The sequence below is a fragment of the Platalea leucorodia genome (assembly GCF_965183815.1).
Source record: "Platalea leucorodia genome assembly, chromosome: 5".
Classification (NCBI taxonomy): Eukaryota; Metazoa; Chordata; class Aves; order Pelecaniformes; family Threskiornithidae; genus Platalea; species Platalea leucorodia.
The window spans coordinates 90302261-90322380 of NC_138827.1; the positions used below are offsets into that span (position 1 = coordinate 90302261).

The 20120-nt window shown below is 39.6% G+C and overlaps 1 protein-coding gene across 6 annotated transcripts in view; it reads right to left on the bottom strand.

The window, feature by feature from the left end:
* The window catches only part of MYLK (myosin light chain kinase), a 220239-nt gene that overhangs the window by 19457 nt on the left and 180662 nt on the right, over nucleotides 1-20120 (bottom strand). For all 6 annotated transcript variants that reach the window (XM_082311647.1, XM_082311644.1, XM_082311646.1 and 3 more), the window contains 5 exons: nucleotides 11702-12004; nucleotides 7998-8033; nucleotides 7806-7899; nucleotides 6580-6783; nucleotides 1933-2150 (listed from right to left, as the gene is read on the bottom strand). In XM_082311647.1, the coding sequence (XP_082167773.1) occupies nucleotides 1933-2150; nucleotides 6580-6783; nucleotides 7806-7899; nucleotides 7998-8033; nucleotides 11702-12004 (855 nt within the window). The remainder of the gene's footprint in view (nucleotides 1-1932; nucleotides 2151-6579; nucleotides 6784-7805; nucleotides 7900-7997; nucleotides 8034-11701; nucleotides 12005-20120) is intronic.

A 20120-nucleotide genomic window follows, 5' to 3' on the forward strand; every position in this document is an offset into this window, starting at 1 on the left:
ACACTGTAACTTTGCAAGAATTAGCAACATATTAAGCTAGATGAATGTACAGGATTGTAAGATCAAAATCAGTGCCAGTGCCCATAGCTCTCATCCTTCTACACCAAGAAAAGTTATACATAGGTTAGAGATTTACTACACATGGCATGACTGTAGCAGCTCACAAGCTAATGTCAGCCGTGCAATATACAGTGATGCCACAAGATTAACAGAAAAATGGAGAAGCTGATGGATATGAACAGGCTACTGAAAATAGGATCTTCCTTTTGCTAAACGTAGGTTTGACTGTGGTTTGAAGTTAAAAAGGTAGTTGAAGAAATTTTCTATAAAGAGGCCATTCTGTGGTTACATTATATCTCTTGTTGATGAAATCTGCTCAGCTCAGCAGTAAATGTATAGTTTTCAGGCTGACAGCTGGAACGTCATGGGATGAAGCCTTTCACACACCTCCAATAACAAAAACTTCAGCACTGGACTTTACTTAACAGTTCATCTGTTTCCTCAACAAGAACAAAATCCAGTTCATGCTCCCAGAAAACTATTCGCTCCATAGTGGTGAAGGAACATAAATGGCAGTGATCTCTTTTTTTAATGAATGAAATAAACACCTTATCTCTGAGCTCACAGTGTCCATGTGACTAATACCCTTTTGGAGTTGAACATACTCTAAAAATTTGAAAAGCAGATTTCTTTTCCCCTGTTCATTCAACATACCATTTTTGGTTTGTTTTAGTAAAATTATATTCTTGGGTATGCAGTAGTCTGTCACTTAAGTGTCAAAAGAAGTAGGATGAGCAGCATGTAGGCAGATAACAAAAACCAGAAGCTTGTAATTCCAAACGGTACTCTTACAAAACTCATTGTTCTACTTTTTAATAAGTATTAAATACAATTTTGTTTAAAGAGGGAAGGCAAAAGATTACAACTAAGAATGTAGCTGTGGGCCCTTTTATCTAGAGTAGCAATTCATATGAGTTGTCCCAATCAATTTAATGGCAGAAGAGCCACAAATCTCAGCTCTCCCAGTATAACAGGTTCATAAAGTATTTTAGCTTTTAGTTTAGATTTTTTTTCTGTTGTGAAAATATAAGATTAAAAAAGATCAGTGTGTGATGTTGGTATTGTTTAGCAAATACAACTGGAGGGCTGCTTTTTAGAGCTGAATTAATGCTCAGCAATATGAAGACAAGAATCCTCAAAGGTCTTTGGCTTTCAAATTGCAGAGAATGTTAGAAAGCTTAGTCCAAAATGAATGATAGGAAGCAGCTAAAAACAGCTTAGGAAGAGGAGGAGCTTGTCAAATGGAACTTCCCCCCCACCCCATCCCATTGCATTATTTTTAAGTAGTGCTATTTATTAATCATTTTGATCATGACCAAAACACAGCTCTTTACAGAATTCCTCCCATGTTTAACATGTATGACAGTGTGCTGCTGTTTAGGATAAAAAATGATAAAACTAATGGGGAGATGTAAATTGAATGCAATTATCCATTATCTGAAAGGCTTCTAGAACATCACCTTAACTCCTGCTGCTGCAAAAGTTTCAAGTATTCATGAAGATCAAGTTTTGTTCTATTTTTTACAGTTAGAGAGTTAGTGTTTTATGGTTCCCTGTAGCAAATGTAAATATTTGTTAACATTACTACTACTGTGTATTTTACCTTGTAATCTACAGGGATACCCTAGTGATAGAAACAGATAGGTAGATTGTATACACTTCACTGCAAACTCCTCTTGAAGATGAGGTGCCCTACTCTCATTCTTGAATGTCTTCTTTTTCCCTGTTCTATTTCTTCCTAAAACCAGAACTATTTGTAGGAAACATGTCTATTTACTCTTTATACATGAAAGAATATGATAGTAAGTATGAATTACTGCTTGTCCTGCCCTTTTCCCCATGTCATATTGAAACAGGCAGAAAAGTCATTACCTAATCTTCTTGCAAGTCCAAAGTCAATGAGTTTGATACTTGTACCAGTCTTGTTGACACACATAATATTTTCTGGCTTCAAATCCAAGTGAACAATACCCTGCTTATGGATGTACTGAACTCCTTCTGAAATCTGCTTCATATATTTAATGCACTCTCTCTCTGTCAGTTCAAAGTCTTCATCAATGATTCGTTCAAAGAGTTCTCCTCCAGAAACCCTATGAAAGACAGAATAAAAAAGAGGACTTCTGTAGCATTTTCATTTTGGGAGTAATGAAACGATTTCCTTTACAGAAATACAGATAGGTCAAGGGAAGATAGGAAGAATCACCTCTTGTGTGTGGTGTAAATCAATAGATTTTTTCCATTCTGTATCTCTTTCCCAGGTTAGGACTGTTTTAGCTCATACCGTTACCCCAGGCAGCAGGGATGTAGCTGGATTTACATCCTGCCTTTAGGATTCAGCCACCTGCGGCTGGCAGTAAAGCGTGTGCCGTGTGATTGTCACCCCGCTGACATGTGCTTATCACACCGCTCCAGACTCTGAGCTCGTTTCTCACTGCTTCCTTCCCTCCTATGCTCCATCACTACACAAGCGCAGATAACATAATTTAGAAATAAAGAAAACTAAAATGCATGGGATGGGTCCCATGAAAAGAGGGCAAAACTTCTAGTAGGTGAGCAAAAATTCGGGAAGAAGAGAGATTGAGAGTGACAAAGAAAGGCTGAAGAAGGAAGAATTCAAATGATATGGTTAATTGGAACACAAAGCTCAAAGAGTAAATTACTGATGCAAGCGAGCTCAGAGGGAATTTCCTCCAGGACAAGGATATAATGCACAACTTTTTCAGTGCTGGTATTTTTAGCTGAGCCATCATCACACTCCATGTAGGTCAATTCCATTTTTATGCTTATTTAAGATGTGAAATAATTGGTTTTTCCGGGGTAGAATCTCCTGGACTGAACTGTTTGTGGAACTTAATTGGACATTTTTAACCTAGATTTAATACAGCAAAATTTAAGTTGTGGTTTGAGGAGCAAATGGTGAACAGCAACTTTGCTTTGAGAAATCTGTTCTAAATTAAATGCTCCATGGTCTTTATATGGCTTAATATTTTGCAGCATTCATGCGTATTGCCAAATGTAATTTCACATTTCAGTCACAGAAAGAAAACACACAACTGAAAACTGGCCTTGCAATGTTTGCAGGTTGCCTGATATATAGAATCATGGAATCATAGAATCGTTAAGGTTGGAAAAGACCCTTAAGGTATATCCCTCAGGTACTAAACTGAAATTGAAACATGTGGAGTTCTGGACACATTTGTTGCTTTGGCTATAAGATTTCAGAAAATATATAATTAGAAATGCTACTGCAGTTTCCTATTAACATGAAAATAGTAAGAATAGCATAAGCTTGACAAACTGAGAGGATACGTTGGATTATAGCACATTTGTAACATAAAGCCAATAACATGGCTAGAGCTGCTGAATAAACAGCTCTGGTAAGCTGGGGATCTAGTGCTTTGTTACTTCAGTAAGACATTAACCAGTGTGGAGGTGTTTATGAAAACATCTGCATGCAAAATGTTTGTATCTGGAGCACTCTGCAATTCCAAATGATAACCACCCTAACAATAAAAAGTACCTTTTTTTTTGACTGTTTAACACAGATAATGGCGACTTATTTTTAGTATAAAAGTGCCATACTTTTCAGATCCCTAAAGTGAAAAATTTTCAGGAATCGTACCATTGTCTCAAGCACTGCTTTTTAGCATATTCTTTGGAAATTAACTACTGTCAGTACATCTGCATGCTGTTTTTACCCTGGGACCTCTAGACACTGGTAACACCATCAGATTAAACTGCAGTTGCATTTATAGAATGCATGTTTTTGCATTTATATCCTGAACCAAATGCAGTTTAATTTTTGTGAGGTTAGAAAGCTGAACTGAACCAATGCAGATTAGGTTCTAAGTACACAGAGAAGGAGAAGTACGCTTTCTTCACACAGTCACAACTATTTCAGAATCTAAATGTCTCATTGTTTTCTTGATTCTCCTCTTTCCAGTCTTCTCTGGATGGGGTCACAGAGGAACATATTCCTGTGTATAGAGTCACAGAATACACATTTTTAAAATATTTTATTATAAGCTTTTGGTCACGGAGGAACAGTGAGAAGAATGTACCTTGGAGTTGCCCAGGCAAATGCTCACTGTATTTTAATAAATCTCCCTTCAAAACAAAGAGACAACCTTAGTGACATGTGCCAACTTAAATCACACCAAATGAATGGAGAAACACAGAGTTTACTGCTGAAATTTTGCCTTAATAATCTTAATTTGCAATACAATAATCTTCTGATCTACGTCAAAATAAACTGACTATCTGAAGTATGTAAAAACTTTAAGGCACTTAGCTCACAATGCTGAATGCCATTCACAACGTGCTACTATTTTCCAGATGTTCTTTTTCCACTGATATGCATATTGTGGAACAGGTACATCGCTATATTTGAAAATGAAATGCCTGAGATTTGCCTCTGAATTCCAGCAAATGGTAGATGGGAGGGTTTCCAGGTACATCAAATGATTTGAATCTTTATAGTGTTTGATTTTAAATGAATGATAAAAATGTCTAAATTTATTATAAATATGAAATCAAACCATATAAAATAGTGGCATGACAAATATTAGAAGGAGAGAGGGCAAAGTTTAAAAAGTTCTAAGAAAGATACGGGAATAAAATTAAAATGAAAAATTTAGGATGAATATCAGGAAGAAAAATCCTATGGCTCTTGACCCTGGGAATTTCAGTGTGGGGTTTCAAAAGCCAGAAAAGGTGGCCACCTCAAACTAAAATCACATCCTAATTAGACTGGTTAAGAAAACTACTTTAAATTTGATTGCACTTCTTTGTACTTTTAAAAAGTAAAACCCCTTTGTTGGCAGGGAGGAACTAATGGAGTGTAAAGCTATATGCTATTCAAAACTCTTTATACATTTCCTTGTTTTCCATTAGGTCTGCCAGCTCCCAATTCCAAGCTAAGTAGGGCTCCCTTCCCTTACTGTCATCAGCTTGCTCAACTGCTGAATCTAAAAATAGAAGCACCTTCTTGCACATAAGTACCAAGGTTGTATAATGGCGATCCAGTCTCTGAAACATGCTAGTGCAATAGTAGTTTGCACATAATCTAGGCAAGTGCCAAGCAAGCAAATAGACATATAGTCTCTTTTGCTTCTAACAATTTATATCTTGTTTGCCGCTTCCAGCCAGCAAAAAACCTGCTTCTCCTTCTTGCAGCAGACTGCGCATGAAGTAGATGTGACAGCAGAACAGTGACTGATGCAACCTTTTGGGAAAAACATCAGCACAGATGAGGATTTCATTTTCTTTCCAGCTGCTACTGCCACAAGTATGGGATTCACACTAAGCAGGGCCCCTATGGATGATGCAAACGTTGGTCACGTTGGTCATTCTTACTGTTTTTGAAGTCTGACCGTTACTTTGCATCCCATGTTGTGCAGATTCTTTTCTTATAATGAATTCTGGTGCATGAATGTGTTCTGAACTTACTCTTTTCTGGAAGTAAATATCTACTGTCTTCAAATACAAAGATGCTTAAGTCACAGCCCTGTGAGACGGTTTACAGCATTGCTTTTATGGTGCTTTTCCGGTATTTCCCACAGTGGTGTGGAGTAAGTAGCTCAAGGCGAACACTTCCTGGGAGGTAAAAATAAGTGTTGCTGTCTTAGCAAGAACAAGACAGCAACATTAGTTTTTTTGGGAAACGGTCGGTGTAATCCATCTTTCTGCATCTACTGATCTAGATTTAGAACATTCACTGTGTTCACCTGTGGAGACTTTTCAGACAGCACTCCTTTATTATAAATAAATGTTTTGCAATCAGAGTATTTATGTTGTTGCTGGAAAAAAACATCAGACTAATCCTTTAAGGTCTCTTAAAAATATAAAACCTGGATATAGCACTTGATGAAAACTAAATTGTTCCCAACACCTCTTGGGAACTATAAATTTGCGTGGGTGAATTTTCCATGGAAATTCAACAATTTTGATAGAATGTACCTTAGATGTTTGCATTCTCAAGCATATTTTTCTCTTCTACTATCTGTTGCGCACTAACATTCAATTCTCTGCATGACACAACTGATCAGTGTTTAAGTGAAATTTGACATAAGCTTCTTCAATACGTGTTTAGAACTGCCTCAAGAAAAAATATTTTTTCTCCTCCTTAAACATGTTTTTTTGTTCTAAATGCAAGCCCAAATTGCAGCGAACTTTTTTCTGTCCCCTCCCAAGTTGGCAATAAAAGAGTGAGCTGCAGAAAAACACCACATGTACTTGATTTAAAAACAAACAAACTAGACAATAAAGACTGTAACATATCTTCACTGATTTTTAAGAGACACAGATTCACTTAACACAGATTCACACAACACAAATTCACTTACACAGTTTAAACAAGTTGGATGAATAATTGGAAAAACTTGCAAGATGTGAAAAGCATCCAAGCCCTGCAGATGCTGAAGCTTTCGACAGTCCCACGTCTAGGTAAGTTGCTACTTTTGTATGCACAATTATTTTCAACATTATTAGCTTTGTTAGTGCGATCTGCTTTATACTTACATTTCCAAGACCATAACGATGTTGGCTTTTTCTTCAAAGGCATCTACACATTGGACAAGTTTTGGATGATGGAGACAGTTCATGATGCTGATTTCATCCCTTATGTTTTCTTTTTCCTTAGCAGAATATGCTTTGAAAAATTTTCCTGCCCAAACTTTTCCAGTCTTCTTTTCAACAAGCCTAAAGACTTGTCCAAATTTCCCCCTGAAAATATATAACTATTTCCATAAAACGTTTTTGCAATGTATGGGCCACAATGAATAGCAACATTTTACTAAATATTCCAGCCCAACCACTCCATTCTGAAATAAAAATGTCTTCATATCAAGTACTGTTCTGTACTGATTTTGTGCAGAGTAATCTGCAAGAACTTTTGCATGAATATGACATTTAGAGATACCCCGCTATTCCAATTAGCAAGTTTTATATAAGACAGTTAAAAAAATGGACCCTTACTAGGCTTTAATTCATGTGACTCAAGTTCTTCTGCACAGTTTTCTATAGGTCATATACCTCTGCAAGGGCAGCAGATAGGAGACATCGTCTCAGATATAGGATATAGGTGAAATCAGAATCTGAATGCAGAGGCTGCAGTACTATTATTTCACATTGCTGTATATGTACAATCCTACCTCTATCATACACTTATCAAGATTTGTTAATGGCAGCATACAGGATCCCCTGGCCTTCAGCACCACCAGCAGCAGCAATCGCTGAAAGATTATCATGGCACGCAATTCACATAACCACGGGTTTGAGCACTGAGGAACACAGCCAGGCTAATCACTGACCTTCACTCAGCAATACTATTAATGCTCTTGGGATTCTGACCGCTGTCAACAGAGATTCTAGCCCGCGGGCAGGATAATCTTATTACCACTAATGGATATAATGGAAATGCAAGTACACAATGTGTACCTTTTTTTTCAGCTAGCTTTTAGAACACTGAACAACGAATGAATCCTCTAGCTTTATTCATTTGTGGGCTCCATTTTCCTTGCCAGAAATGCATGTAGTACCTATTTAAAATTATCAATTAGTAGGAATAAAGGATTTTTATGGAGTGGAGGCCAACATATGTTAAAATCTATTTTTACTGCAACAGAGGAGCCCAGCTGGAATGTTGAAAGTGCAAGACACCGTCGAAGAATGAATGCACATGATCTTTATAATTGACTGGTAGCCTTGAAAACTCCGTGTCTTCAAAAGCACAATATAGTACTTACGATCCCAGTCTTTCTTCAATATTATAGACATCTGAAACTTTTTGTTCCGTGTTGATAGTAACCGTCCGATAGTCGACCTCTGTTTCTTTCCCTTCTACAAATAAGTATTAAGGACCATGATTAAAACCTCCATAAAACATGAATTAAAACCACAGATTTGCATTTGTCCTGATTAAAATATGAACTTCTTACCATCATCAGATAGCTCCACTTCGTCCTCTTTAAGTTCTATGATGAAAATAAAAAGACATGAATAACGTATTATATAGCATACGGTACTTACATAAGATGGTCAAATTATTCACAGTAACATGGGCAACTGGTAGACCCTATGGCTAAGCAGCAAAAAGCAGTCAGGGAGTTTGTGCATTAACTTCGTAATTAAAACCTCTTCACCACTTCTACATGATTATTGACTACACAATCACAATCTGGTCACCATTTCTTAATAAATCAAATTCATGTGTTTTGCAGTACTCGTCTATTATACCTGCCTACCAGAAATATCAGCATACTGAATCAGTTCAAAGTCATCTAATGAATAGCTTTAGGAATGCCTTAGTGAAATAGAAAATAAATTAAAAATATTAAAATCAATAACACTTCTGGTTCAATGACAAATCATTTTCTGGCTTTTCTATGCATTTTTTGGATTGCAAAGCCAAAAGTAAAGCAAGTTTGTACATTAAAAAATTTCCTGCAAGCATCCAGACAAATTTTTCAGACTCAAGAGGACTAGAAAATTTGGACAGCATGCACTTTCCTGAGCATGGCTGAATTTTGAAATCATTGAGGTCTAAGTGGAGCCTCAGTTCTGCAGGCATACTCAAAGGCAGGCAGAGACATTGGCAAGCCCGGTGACATAAGACAAAGTAAAAGCTGGCCTGAGTGTCTTGATTTTAATTTTTAACTTTCCTGCGCGTGAACTGTCAGTAGCACCGGTTTGTGTGTTGTTCCCTACATTGCCTACAGGTATGAGGGGAAAGGGGTTGTAGCTGGAATGTTGTTATATATTACTGACACTGCTTGGGCTTGCTCCTAAGACCTGTGGCTATGAGCAGTAATTTGAGAAACGGCAAAGGCAGTTGCACAGTGACCTGTACAATTCTCCCTTTAGCTGCTGAAGCTGCACTTGGCCATCATAGAGTGCAAGCCTAACCAAGTGATTTATCCCCACTGTGTCAACACATTTATGTTATGAAACATTAATGTGGTACTGTAGACGCTGTTAGGTGCTTTAGAGTATAGAGTTATATGCAGCAGATGAGAAGAAAACAAGAGAAAAAAAGGGTGTGGGGTGAGCAGATAGCTGGTCTGATGCACGGGCATCACCTTTTCACATCCAACACATAATGCTGTGTCTGTGTTCTGGTAGCAAAGCCAATCAAGTAGATATAATCTGTTACTGAAGCCCTGCTCTCTTTTTTCTGGATTTGCAACCCTTGTATGTCCCAGCACAGACAAGCTGGTTTGTAGTGATTTACCAGAAGAGCAGGGAGGGAAGCGAGCCCTCCCCACTCAGGGGTGGCTGTCCTCAGATCTTCCTCGGCTAGAAACCACACTTGCATAGAGCACATCACATTTTCCTCCCCTTTTAAGGGCTGCATAAGGGAGCTGATCCCAACCACACCGCCAGTAGTTAATGTCTGCCAAATACTGATTAGACAAAGAAGTCAGTTCCCAGTTCTGCAGCGACACTATATTGAAGCCATGAACTAGAAACATTTTAGCCTGCCAGTGGAAGCCTAAATTAGATAAGCGGAACATATCTGAGCTTGGTAAGCGCTGAGTAGCTGCACTAAAACCTTTCTCAGAAGCGGGTTAATGGTACCAAGTTTTCCTCAAACATGGCAATGCCTACTTTAACCTATTATGACTTACAACCTTATTTTAGTAGCTGTTTTCTTTAAATGCAAGTGAAAAGTTAGCCATGCCTTTCTTCACTAAGATTATATTGAGATTTCACTGGCCACCTCAGTATGAAAATCAGTAATCAGTCTTTCTGGCAGCAACGGAAAATCCCTAGTTACTCAGCTAAGTGTTTACATAGATGGCAGCTTAAAGTCCTGGCTTTGAGAGGTGCTGAACACATGCATTTTCCACTGCCTTTAGTTAAAGCACCAGTTATATTCACACACTTGAAAAAATGTACTTTATATGACTTGCCCTTTCTCCACGCCAGCCGCAGTATCAAGAATTAAAATCAAAAAGCCCTGGCATTGAGAGCACCAAGACAACCCACCCTTCTGCAAACGGAATGCATTTTCATTTCACTCAAAACAGGGTATTTTTGTTGGTTTTTATATGTATCACAATGATTCATACCCTTTCTAGCCTTTTTGAATTAAATCTATGTAAGAAAACTCTCAGTCTTAAAAAGAAAAATAGCTTGTTTGCTTTGGTCCAGTACAAGTAGCGCTTGCTCTAGGAAAACAAAATATAGGGGAGAGTCAGGTCCCCAGCTCTAGAAGGTGCTCATCCTGCAACTAAACAAAGAGGGCATTCAAGCCCAGGGAATTTTGAGCAATTTTGAACCAATACCATCTAGCTTCCTTTCAATTTTATTGCTACTCTTAATGTTATTTCCCCCCCTTTGAAGGGAAGCTGTATCTTGATTTAGATCAGGTTTTAAATCTTTACAATAGAGAAAAGTAATTTCTCAGAATGCATCCAATTTAGCACTTGAAAAGAAATATGATTTACTTTTGTTTGGAATGTCTGTTGAGAGGCTTACACAGTTGTGTGATGCTGCACCACTTTCCTATCATTTTGTCTTGCTGTGGCAATAAAAGATAACATCACAAGGATTATGTGAGACACTTAAAACTCCAAAGCCCTGCATGCATAAGTAGGGAGGGAGAGATACAACACATATAGTCCACTCCTCAAAGACAGGAAAAATGGCAGAATACATTATTCTTGGTCTGGGCTTTTCGGTGTGATATGACTATCGAAGTGATCCTTGCACAGTAGGTAGATGTGGGTGCACACAAAAATACACATTCAATATCTGTATTTAAAAAATAATTCTGATTTTTGTGTGTGTTTGTTTAAAATTTTGGTACCACTTTCTGAATAATTTCTAAAATGCTCCAGCTCTTCCCATTAGTCCTTTGAGAAGATCATAAGCAAAAAGTAAGAGGCAAAAGATACTGAAAAATATTTTTACAAGTACGTGCAACTGCAATCAAAAACCCTAAAAAATATTTTTAGCACCCATAGCACTGCAAAACCAACATGCTAAGTAGGATAGCCTTGAATTCACAAGATGATTGGTGTACTAGGGGCAACAGGACTGAGGTGCTCTACTGTGCTGGGATTTGAAGCATGGGAACTACAAGTAGGTATGAGAGGCTAATTCAGTTTCTGCTGCATATTCAGTGCTTGGCTAGCGGCAAGCATATTTACTTTTTCCAAAAGCAAATTTGGGATAGTGTTTATGGCTTGTTTTTCCATGGTGTGTCCAGTATAAACTGTCATGAATCCATCAGTATGTTTCAGGTAAGCCACCAAACATCATTTGCCGACTGGGCATGGTCTGAATGTGTAACCTCTGTGTAAAAGGTTTCATCTCCCATTACCTGTGCACTGAACTACAGACGTCTGTCAGCCAGCACTCACACAGCAAGCCAGAAGTCGAATTATTGGTTGCTTTCACTAGGTAGGGTTTTGGGATCCCTGAAGCCAAGTTTCCACACTGGATGCATGCAGAACTTATATGCTCAGACACCCACATGATGTCTGCAAAGGGACTTCAGCACACTTGCAGCCAGCATAAGCATTCATTGCACAGAGGCACATGTGAAGGAGTATCTACAGCTGCCTGACCTCACTGGGGAACTGCTAAAATACTGTTTAATGGAATTTAGATTTTTTTTTTCCTCTTAAAAACTAACCTTCTTGTTTCTCTCCAACTTTTACCAGCTCAGATTCTTGGCTGGGCTCGCTGATGCCATACACGTTAGCAGCTCGCACACGGAATTTGTACTCCCGGTCAGCTTGCAGGTCCTGCACATTGAAAGAGGTGCTGCGGCAGGTAGTGAGATCTGTCCATTTGTTATCCACTGAGTTCCAGATCTCCACAGTGTAGGACTGCACCGCGCTTCCACCATCATAAGAGGAGCCGTACCATGAGAGAGTGAGGGAGGAACTCCGTATGTCTGAAGCGCAAGGTGTTCCAGCAGGTGGGTCTGGTTTATCTGCGAAAACATATGCAAAGCACATTAGATGAAATCATGAGGGTAAGAGGTAGGACTTCCATTAGGGTATTACTGACCCTACCTAACAGCCTTCTTCTTTTCATGCCTTTGCTCTGCTTTAGAGGTTTGTACTACAGGGAGAAGAAACAACTGCGGCACAGACAGACGTACCTGAATTAGCTAACATGGACGCCAGTCCCACATGGGCCTAAGCACGGGTTGTTCACTTCCCTGGGCATCCTGCTAAACCATGCTGAAGCCTAATGCCCTTCACAGCTGTCATTACAGAAACTACGGAGACTAAAACCAGTCACAGCTATGCCTGCAAGTACTGAAATCAAATCTCCCACAATAGTGCAAACCACTCCTTGGTGAACTTCCTTAGAGGTTTACCCCTGTTACAGTCACCGTAGCTGTGACGCTCTTTCTCCAGCTCCCTTCATCTGCTTCCATACTTCAGGGCCACTACTGACGCTTCACCGCCTCAGAATGTGCCACTCATCCAACTATACCTGGGTAGCTGAGATACTAAAACCAGTTTGTTGGCACAGAAACACAGATCTTGAAGGGTGACAACTTTGTCTGCTAACAATTTAGTGAACAACTTTGCCTATGTGCAGTTTTTGGAAGCCTAGTGCACTTTTTGGTAAAAAGGAATTCAACTTAGAATACATCATTTAAATAGTGAGATTTTTTTAATCTCATGTGCATCTTGGAAATCGCTGGGGAGGTGGACGATAGAAACTTCTGGTTTTCATCAGTTAGAGGCTTGCTCCCGTAGTCCTTATTTGCATGAATAGAGCCACTATTACCAGAACCTGGTGTGCAGATGTGCAGCCAACTATGCAAACATCCGATAAAACACGAAACCCTTGCACTTATATGACTTTTTCAAAATGAAGTTTAATGATTACATAGTTATTGAAATGAATGTTTTCCTAAGACAGAAAAATGTTGACTTTTTAAAAAAATTACTGATTAAGAAAATAATTATGGAAGTTAAGCACTTCAAAAGACTTTAAAGGGAACAAATATCTTCCTTGGGAATAATCCTCTCAGAAGTAATCTAGCAAAACCTACAAAATAATGATGATGTTGATCTGGATGAACTAGTGGCCAAAGGTTGAATGAGAAATCAAAGGATGGGATAAAATGACAGAAGATGAAAAGAAAAAGATAGAAAGCGTGAGATGCTACAAACAGCGGTTACACTGGACATGGACTGATAAAATCTTGTCGCATATTGCTGGTTAAAACTGCTAATGGACATTATCACTTTCTCCTTAAGAAAGGCAGAGCTGGCAAACCAGCCAAAAAATACAGCCACTTTCTCAGCAATAAAAACATCCAAATGCTGGAGAAAACTGCCGTGGACTTTGATCAAAGCCTTACTGTAGCAGACTATATCAGTTATCCCTCCATACTCAAATTATCATTCCTAGGAAAATGACTGAGCAGACAGAATAGCCACAGTCTGCCACAAACATGCCTTTAGTTCTTGGACAGGGGGATCTGATCAAGACAGTTAAATATCAGTTCACTATTTGGAAGAGTGCAAGTTCCGTTGACCAATGATTTCCCTGAAAAGACTTTTGTAATTCCTTTTAGTTCAGTTGTGATGGAAAATCCATCTCCCTCCACACCATATTAGAAGATACATAAATAGAACTTGTTAAGTATGAAGGAAAAGACTGGGAGAGAGGAAGGGAGATGGACACCAAGGGTTTGCTGCTGCATTCAGCATGAGAATGCCCAGAAGAAGAAAAAGAGACTGCCAGAACGTAGGTTATCTTTATTCATTTTGGCAACACTTAAACCACCATTCCACTAGGAGTCATCATTATACAGTACATCTCTTGTTGAACACAAGTATCAGAGACCAGATGTCCTTAAGCTCTGGAATGGCTTACTGCCCTGCTTAGTTGTCACATTTTACTCCCCTAATTTTCTGGCAGAATAAAAGGGACTATTAACAAGCATGAATTTATAGTGTAGATATCGTGAACTGAATCACAGAGAAGTTAAATGATTTGTCCAAGATTAGAAAGAGATTGTAACAAAGATGTGAACTGAATCTTGATCTCCTGGTGCCCAAACAGCAGCACCCCTCTTCCCTGTACTAGTCCTGCCCCAGCCTCCTTGGAGCTGCAAGAAGCGAGAGTTCAATGCTCGCGCCACTCACAATATCAGAACCCTTGTACAATAATACAGCAGCCAGCAGGGAGCTGGTTGCGTGACACACATGGATTGTATGGTTTTAGTCAAACAGCAGCGATAGCCATCTTCTTTTCACTACAACTTCTTATCCATGCAGACATTGTAAGGAATGATGCTACCTCTGTCCTCTTCAAAATCTGTACAGAAGAAGAATATTCAGCTCTGTTTCTTGTTTTCCAACTATATAATCATCATTGCATCATCTCAAGATGCAGATAGAAGAACATGGATAAGTAACAGCTGACTTATCCTAAATCCAAACAGAACAGAGCAGTTGCTGATAGCAAGAGGAAAATACTTTGAAGAAAAAGCTAAGCCAGTAGTCTATCACCTTACAGAGGCATCTGTTCGGGTTTGTCAAAGTAGTGCAGATTCTCTGACATCTGCTATGCACACAGCTAAGTCTGGATGGTATGTGTTTGTTTTAAAAATAAAAAGAAAGTGTTGGCTTGCTCTAATGCTCTGCACTGAATTTTACATTGAAGGAGGAAAGAATGCATATGCTTCGGTCTTCGCAGAGCACAGTAGCCTGCTTCCCGTGCAGGACATGAAAATACAGTCTCTCTTCGCTGACTTTCAATACACTTCTGTTTCCAAATGAAACTCTGGGCATGATTTATCAGTTGCCTAGGCCACAGTTACCTTAGTGACCTCTCTTTCCATGACTCACCTAGGTAACTGCAGTCCCTTTGGCCAGCATAGTTTACAGAAGCAAGGCTTAGGTATGTGAGCACTGGAGAGAAAACATTCATGGCCAAGGGGACATCAGCGGTAAAGAAAATGTAACATGGTTTTAGTCTAATATCTGCCAGCCTTGAGAATATTTCTACTTTCCTAATAAATTTTTCCGGGTAGGCAAAGATGGAAACCTGCAACCCTGGCTGGATTCTCTTGAGCCAGAAAGATGCACATTTTTGTTTGAAGTCCATGTGCCGCTGCTTGCAGATCTGCTCAATGTATAAATACTGGGGTAGTAGCTGCTATGGGAGATCATAAACAAGAACGAAAGCCTAATCTTTCCTCTTTCTTAATATGACAGATGTATATGTACCATTTTACCATGCTTAAAAATTATTTGTTATCAGACTGGATGGTATTCTACAGCTCTGTTCATTCAGAGAATTTGCAGATGGTCTCTCCATGTGTCTGTTTTTTTTCTCAACAGTTTATTCTATGGGGATTTTAAAGGTTACCCTTTATTCATCTGTCTGTATTGAAAGCTAGGATATTTTGCCAAACTACATTCCCTTCTGGGATATGAAATCGCTATCAGCACAATTAGCTGCTTCCAATAAAAATATCCAGTGGGTTGAGGAGGGGTGTGGAAGTCAAGCACAATTCGCTATTTTGTCCTTCTGTTTTAGTGTTCAGTATACCATTAATGTCCCTGAGCTGTCCATCTTCAATATTTTATTTGCATGTCACATGCGGTCTTTCACACACACAAACATACTTCATACTTAGGCTTATATTATGAGGGCTTTACATAGGCTTCACTGGACCACAATTTGGTTCTTCCTGTTCTGGACCAAACTGTAGCCACAAGCCAGCATGTGAACGAGAAGAAAGGGGAGTGCATCCAAAAATACACTGCTCCTTGTGAACATTTCTATAGGGGAAACAATGAATTTAAAATATTGAGCTCTAACTTCAGTTTCACTATTATATGCAACAAAAGAAAACATCTATATATTCTGCACCATGAGATGTCTTAACTATATGAAACTACATGTACTCCACTCTTGGCTAACTTACAGCATGCATATAATACCAAAATCAAGACTTAGCTATGTTTTATGATATTCTAGATTGTCACGGTCAAATTGGCGGTATCCACACATTCCTGTTGAACTTGGTCAGAATCCTAAAAACCCCACCTCCTTTGTAGCAAATAGTATTTACACCTCTTTTACTAGGATGTGTGATCACCTCATTTGTCTAATAGTATGACTGCAGACGCTAACAAGATAGTTGGAGGTTGGACAGTTAAATGCTAAGGGGGTCTCAAGCACAAAGCTCCCTACATAATCTCTTTAGGAATATCAGTAGGGTTGCCCCGAGCTGGCTCCCAAAGCCTAGTGGCAGGCAAAGATGGACAAGCAGCTGATTTGGCCTCAAGCCTGCCTCAGGGACTGTTCTGGACAGCAGCACAGAGACTGCATCAAGTCACTGACGCTAGTGGCACCGAGGAAGCAGCAGCAGCAACTCATACGTGGTATATGCCATGCATAGTGGAGTAAGAAGGGAGTGGAGGTGATGTGAAGGAGGGCTCTACTTCTTTCCTCCCTTTGTGCTCCAGCAAACTAGGCACAGATTAAAAAAAACCTATTTCCCAACAAAGGGAGACATAAATTACCACTACCCCAGAGCAAGGAGGTCAGATTCCAGTTTATTCTTTGTGGCATGCGTTCCTTAGGGCAGATGGTAAGGTCACGAGCTGGCCTCACATGAAATGTATAAGCCACATTTAAGACCCTACCAGGATTGAAATGTGCACTTCTTATTTACTCCCAAATTGAATTCAGCTGCACTCCTTCCTCAGACAAATTCTCAGAAATATTTTGGTAAACAGGTTTTGATATACAGCCTGGAGTAACCTTCAATTAATTTGTATTTGTACACTCTGAGAAGCATAAAGCATAAGCATACTCAGCCTTTAAATCATTGCTATTTATGAGACAAATTTGACTTGAGGTCCTTGCCTTTTTTTCAGTGGTGTGTAACCCAAAATTCCTCCTGATAAGGAAAGGACTTTCTGTCTTTCTGCATACATAGGTGGTGAACCCATACCGGACACCCACATAACATGAAACCGTGCTATCCAGATCTCACTGCCTTCTCCACATGGCCCGGTTTACAGAGTTCACAGAACGCAAGCACCATTCCAGGAGACCAAAAAAGGCAGCAACCTCCTTATCTAACTCTGAGCGCAGGGAAATGGAAATTGTTCTGCTACGTGATGTGAGGGTCAGGCTGAGCCAAAGCAAGGCGATAGGGCTTGCTGCACATTAAGAGCTTGCAGGGCTCTGGCGGGCTCTTAAGCAGCAATGCTGTTCCAGTCAGTAGAAAGCCTCTGAAAACTGAGAACAGTATAACCACAGCCTCTGAAAAAAAGTTGTTTCTCTTTTACGAACAGAGACAGCACTGAAGCAATGTCTCTGAAGTAGTTTTCTTTATCTGGTCTCAAAATTGGTTTGGTTTCTTTCTAAATCCAGTTATCATATTACTGTATAACACTATTATTAGCTATTGTGATATTTGTCTGCCAGATAAAGAACAGACAGAAAGAAACAATTTAATTCCATTCCACAAACTGTTTAGCCAGAGAAGGTATTTAATATGCTGCAAAAGCCAGTTGAACACTGTCCATGCCGACAGCACTGGCAAAGCCTTCGTTTGAAATTCATCAGCAGGAGAAAAGCGAAACCATAAAAGGCCATAACTGAACTCCGCATTATTGCTGACAGGGCTCGGGGTCATGGCAGACCTCTCTGCTTTGCTCGGAAAACTATGCCCTGCGGCTTTTTTTCCAAGGGAGAGGAGTGCTATAAGTAGAGATATTATTAGCCCTTAACACCCTGTAACTCCCATTAGCACCCTTCTGGATGTTAGTGTACCACAGGTTTAGCATAAAATTAAACTAGAAAAGACTGCCTGCGTTCTCCTGCAAAACAACAAACGAGAAGTTGAAAGGAACAGAAATTTTCTCCTAATGAAACAGCCTCCCCAGCAGAGCCGAGGACCACAAGGACAAGGTTAAGTTAGCTCAGGGGACCAGAGTTTGAAATTCACCCCTCCCGGTAGTACACACTGCGGACTGCTGCTAGCCTCCTCGAAGTGGGATCCCTCACCACAGTGCCCCTCCCGACAACTCTGACATAAAACTAAGCTACTTAAAAACTGCCCTTTTGAGACCTGTGGATAAAGTAGCTCACAAATACTGGAGGTCCAGAGCACCTCTTCGTGCTGCTGTTCCCACTTTGCCAGTTGGGATAACTGAGGCATAAAAGAGTAAAATGACCTTGCCCAAGGACACACAGGAGAATGGAGCTGGGAACGAAACCAGAGCTCACCACTCCCACGCAAATGCCCTCAGCACAAGAACATCTCCTTCTGCCACAGGCCTAATGGAACAAACAAATATATAATGCATTCTCAGGAGCCCTTTTTCTAAACCATCTGCTCCTGTGCCTGAGTCAACAAGCTATTCGGCTTATTCATGTGCTACACATTAGGCATCTGGTTTGATAACTGATTGAATTAGAGCTCCGATACCTGTCCACTGAAAGGCAGAATAAATGTTAGGACTTTCCCCAGTAAGACTATCAGCAGATTCCAAGTCTCCACTGGGGTGAGTTTGGGGCCTAGGAACCCCATGTTTGTGTGCAGGATTCGTGATGAATCATTTCTTAGTAACTAAGACATTCCTAGCATTTAACAGCAGGTAAAATACAGGAATTTTGTTATGAGAAATACTGTCATTACATTTCCTTTTCTTCATCAGAAGAAAGGTGAAGGCAAGTCTCAGGAAAAATAACTAAGCAGGGAGTTCTACTGGAATTTCTCCTAAAAGAAATGACATTGAAACCAGATGGCCCTCCAAAGAATAATTCTAGATCAGTGTACTGGCACTGATGCCTAGGGCAACGTAAGCTGTTTTTCCTCTATACATTGTGATCTTGCTGTGAAAATTTAGTTTTAGTACAGCTGCAGAGTTTTGCCACCGAGCAGTAGTTGGGAGGCTGACAGCGGAGGTTACAACACTGTTGACTGCAACAGCAGCAGCAACAACAGCAATGTAAGACATCTCTTCCTTAACCACCAGTCTAGTTGCCCTTTAACCATAAAACTGGTGACAAAAATCCTCCAGCAATCCAGAGGAATTTAAAAGGCTAAAGGTTAGAGGCCGAGTCCACCCACATATTCTTAGGAAATTCACTGCATTCTCGACCCTAACTGTAAACAGGCAATCACATGAATACTACAAGATATAATCTGATGCTTCTCAAAAGAAGACGAAGTTTCAGAAGCATTCACATTAGCACTTCTGAGCTGCAGTATTCTCTGTACAAGTGTCTATGGTTGTTCTGCTTCATTACCTGCTTACAGATGTCTGCACTCGCTTTTCCAGAGGGAGAACGCACGATTTCTGACCACCGCTGGATCCGCTCAGTCTGCGCGGCTAGCACTGAGCCAGCCTTCTCAGGCACTCACAAAACATGCTGATAGTGTCATTGTGAACTGTTGGTTATGCTACCACATTTCCTTCTAAAAGAGTTTCAGGGCACAGAACTAATGCTAACATAGCATGCATATATGTCACTTGTTGAACCAGGACCAAGCCCTTCATATAAGCAATTAATAATCCTACCATTATATTCAATGACTGTTGGAGTTAGTAATGATCAGATCTTGTTCTCAAGCTAAACGTGTATTTTCTCATTTTTGCTTGGAAAGACTCTGCTCATACAGATTCTGCTAAAGGCATAGAAGTAACCGCTTCCTCGCAGAAAGTAACTAACTTCTCTGTCCCAATTCAAGTATGGAATCGTAACCTTATGCAGAGGAGCAGGTATTAGTGAATTCATGTTATACTCCTTGCATGCCTGTGTGCAACATGCTTATATATGTGTCCTTAAGTACTTGGTTTATCACTGTCCAACAGTGCATGAGCACACAGGACACAGTATGTGCACAAATGCTTGGAGTATAAAAACACCATAACAATTATCTTTAGGCCTCTCAGGGTATAATGATATTGCTCTTATTCTTCTGCATATATCTATCATACAGCTCACTAATCACCATGATAATTTTTTTTTTTTTTAATACAATACCACACCAGGAACAAGACAAATCTAAAGGATTTATAGAAGACAAACAAAGTTGATCAAAATCA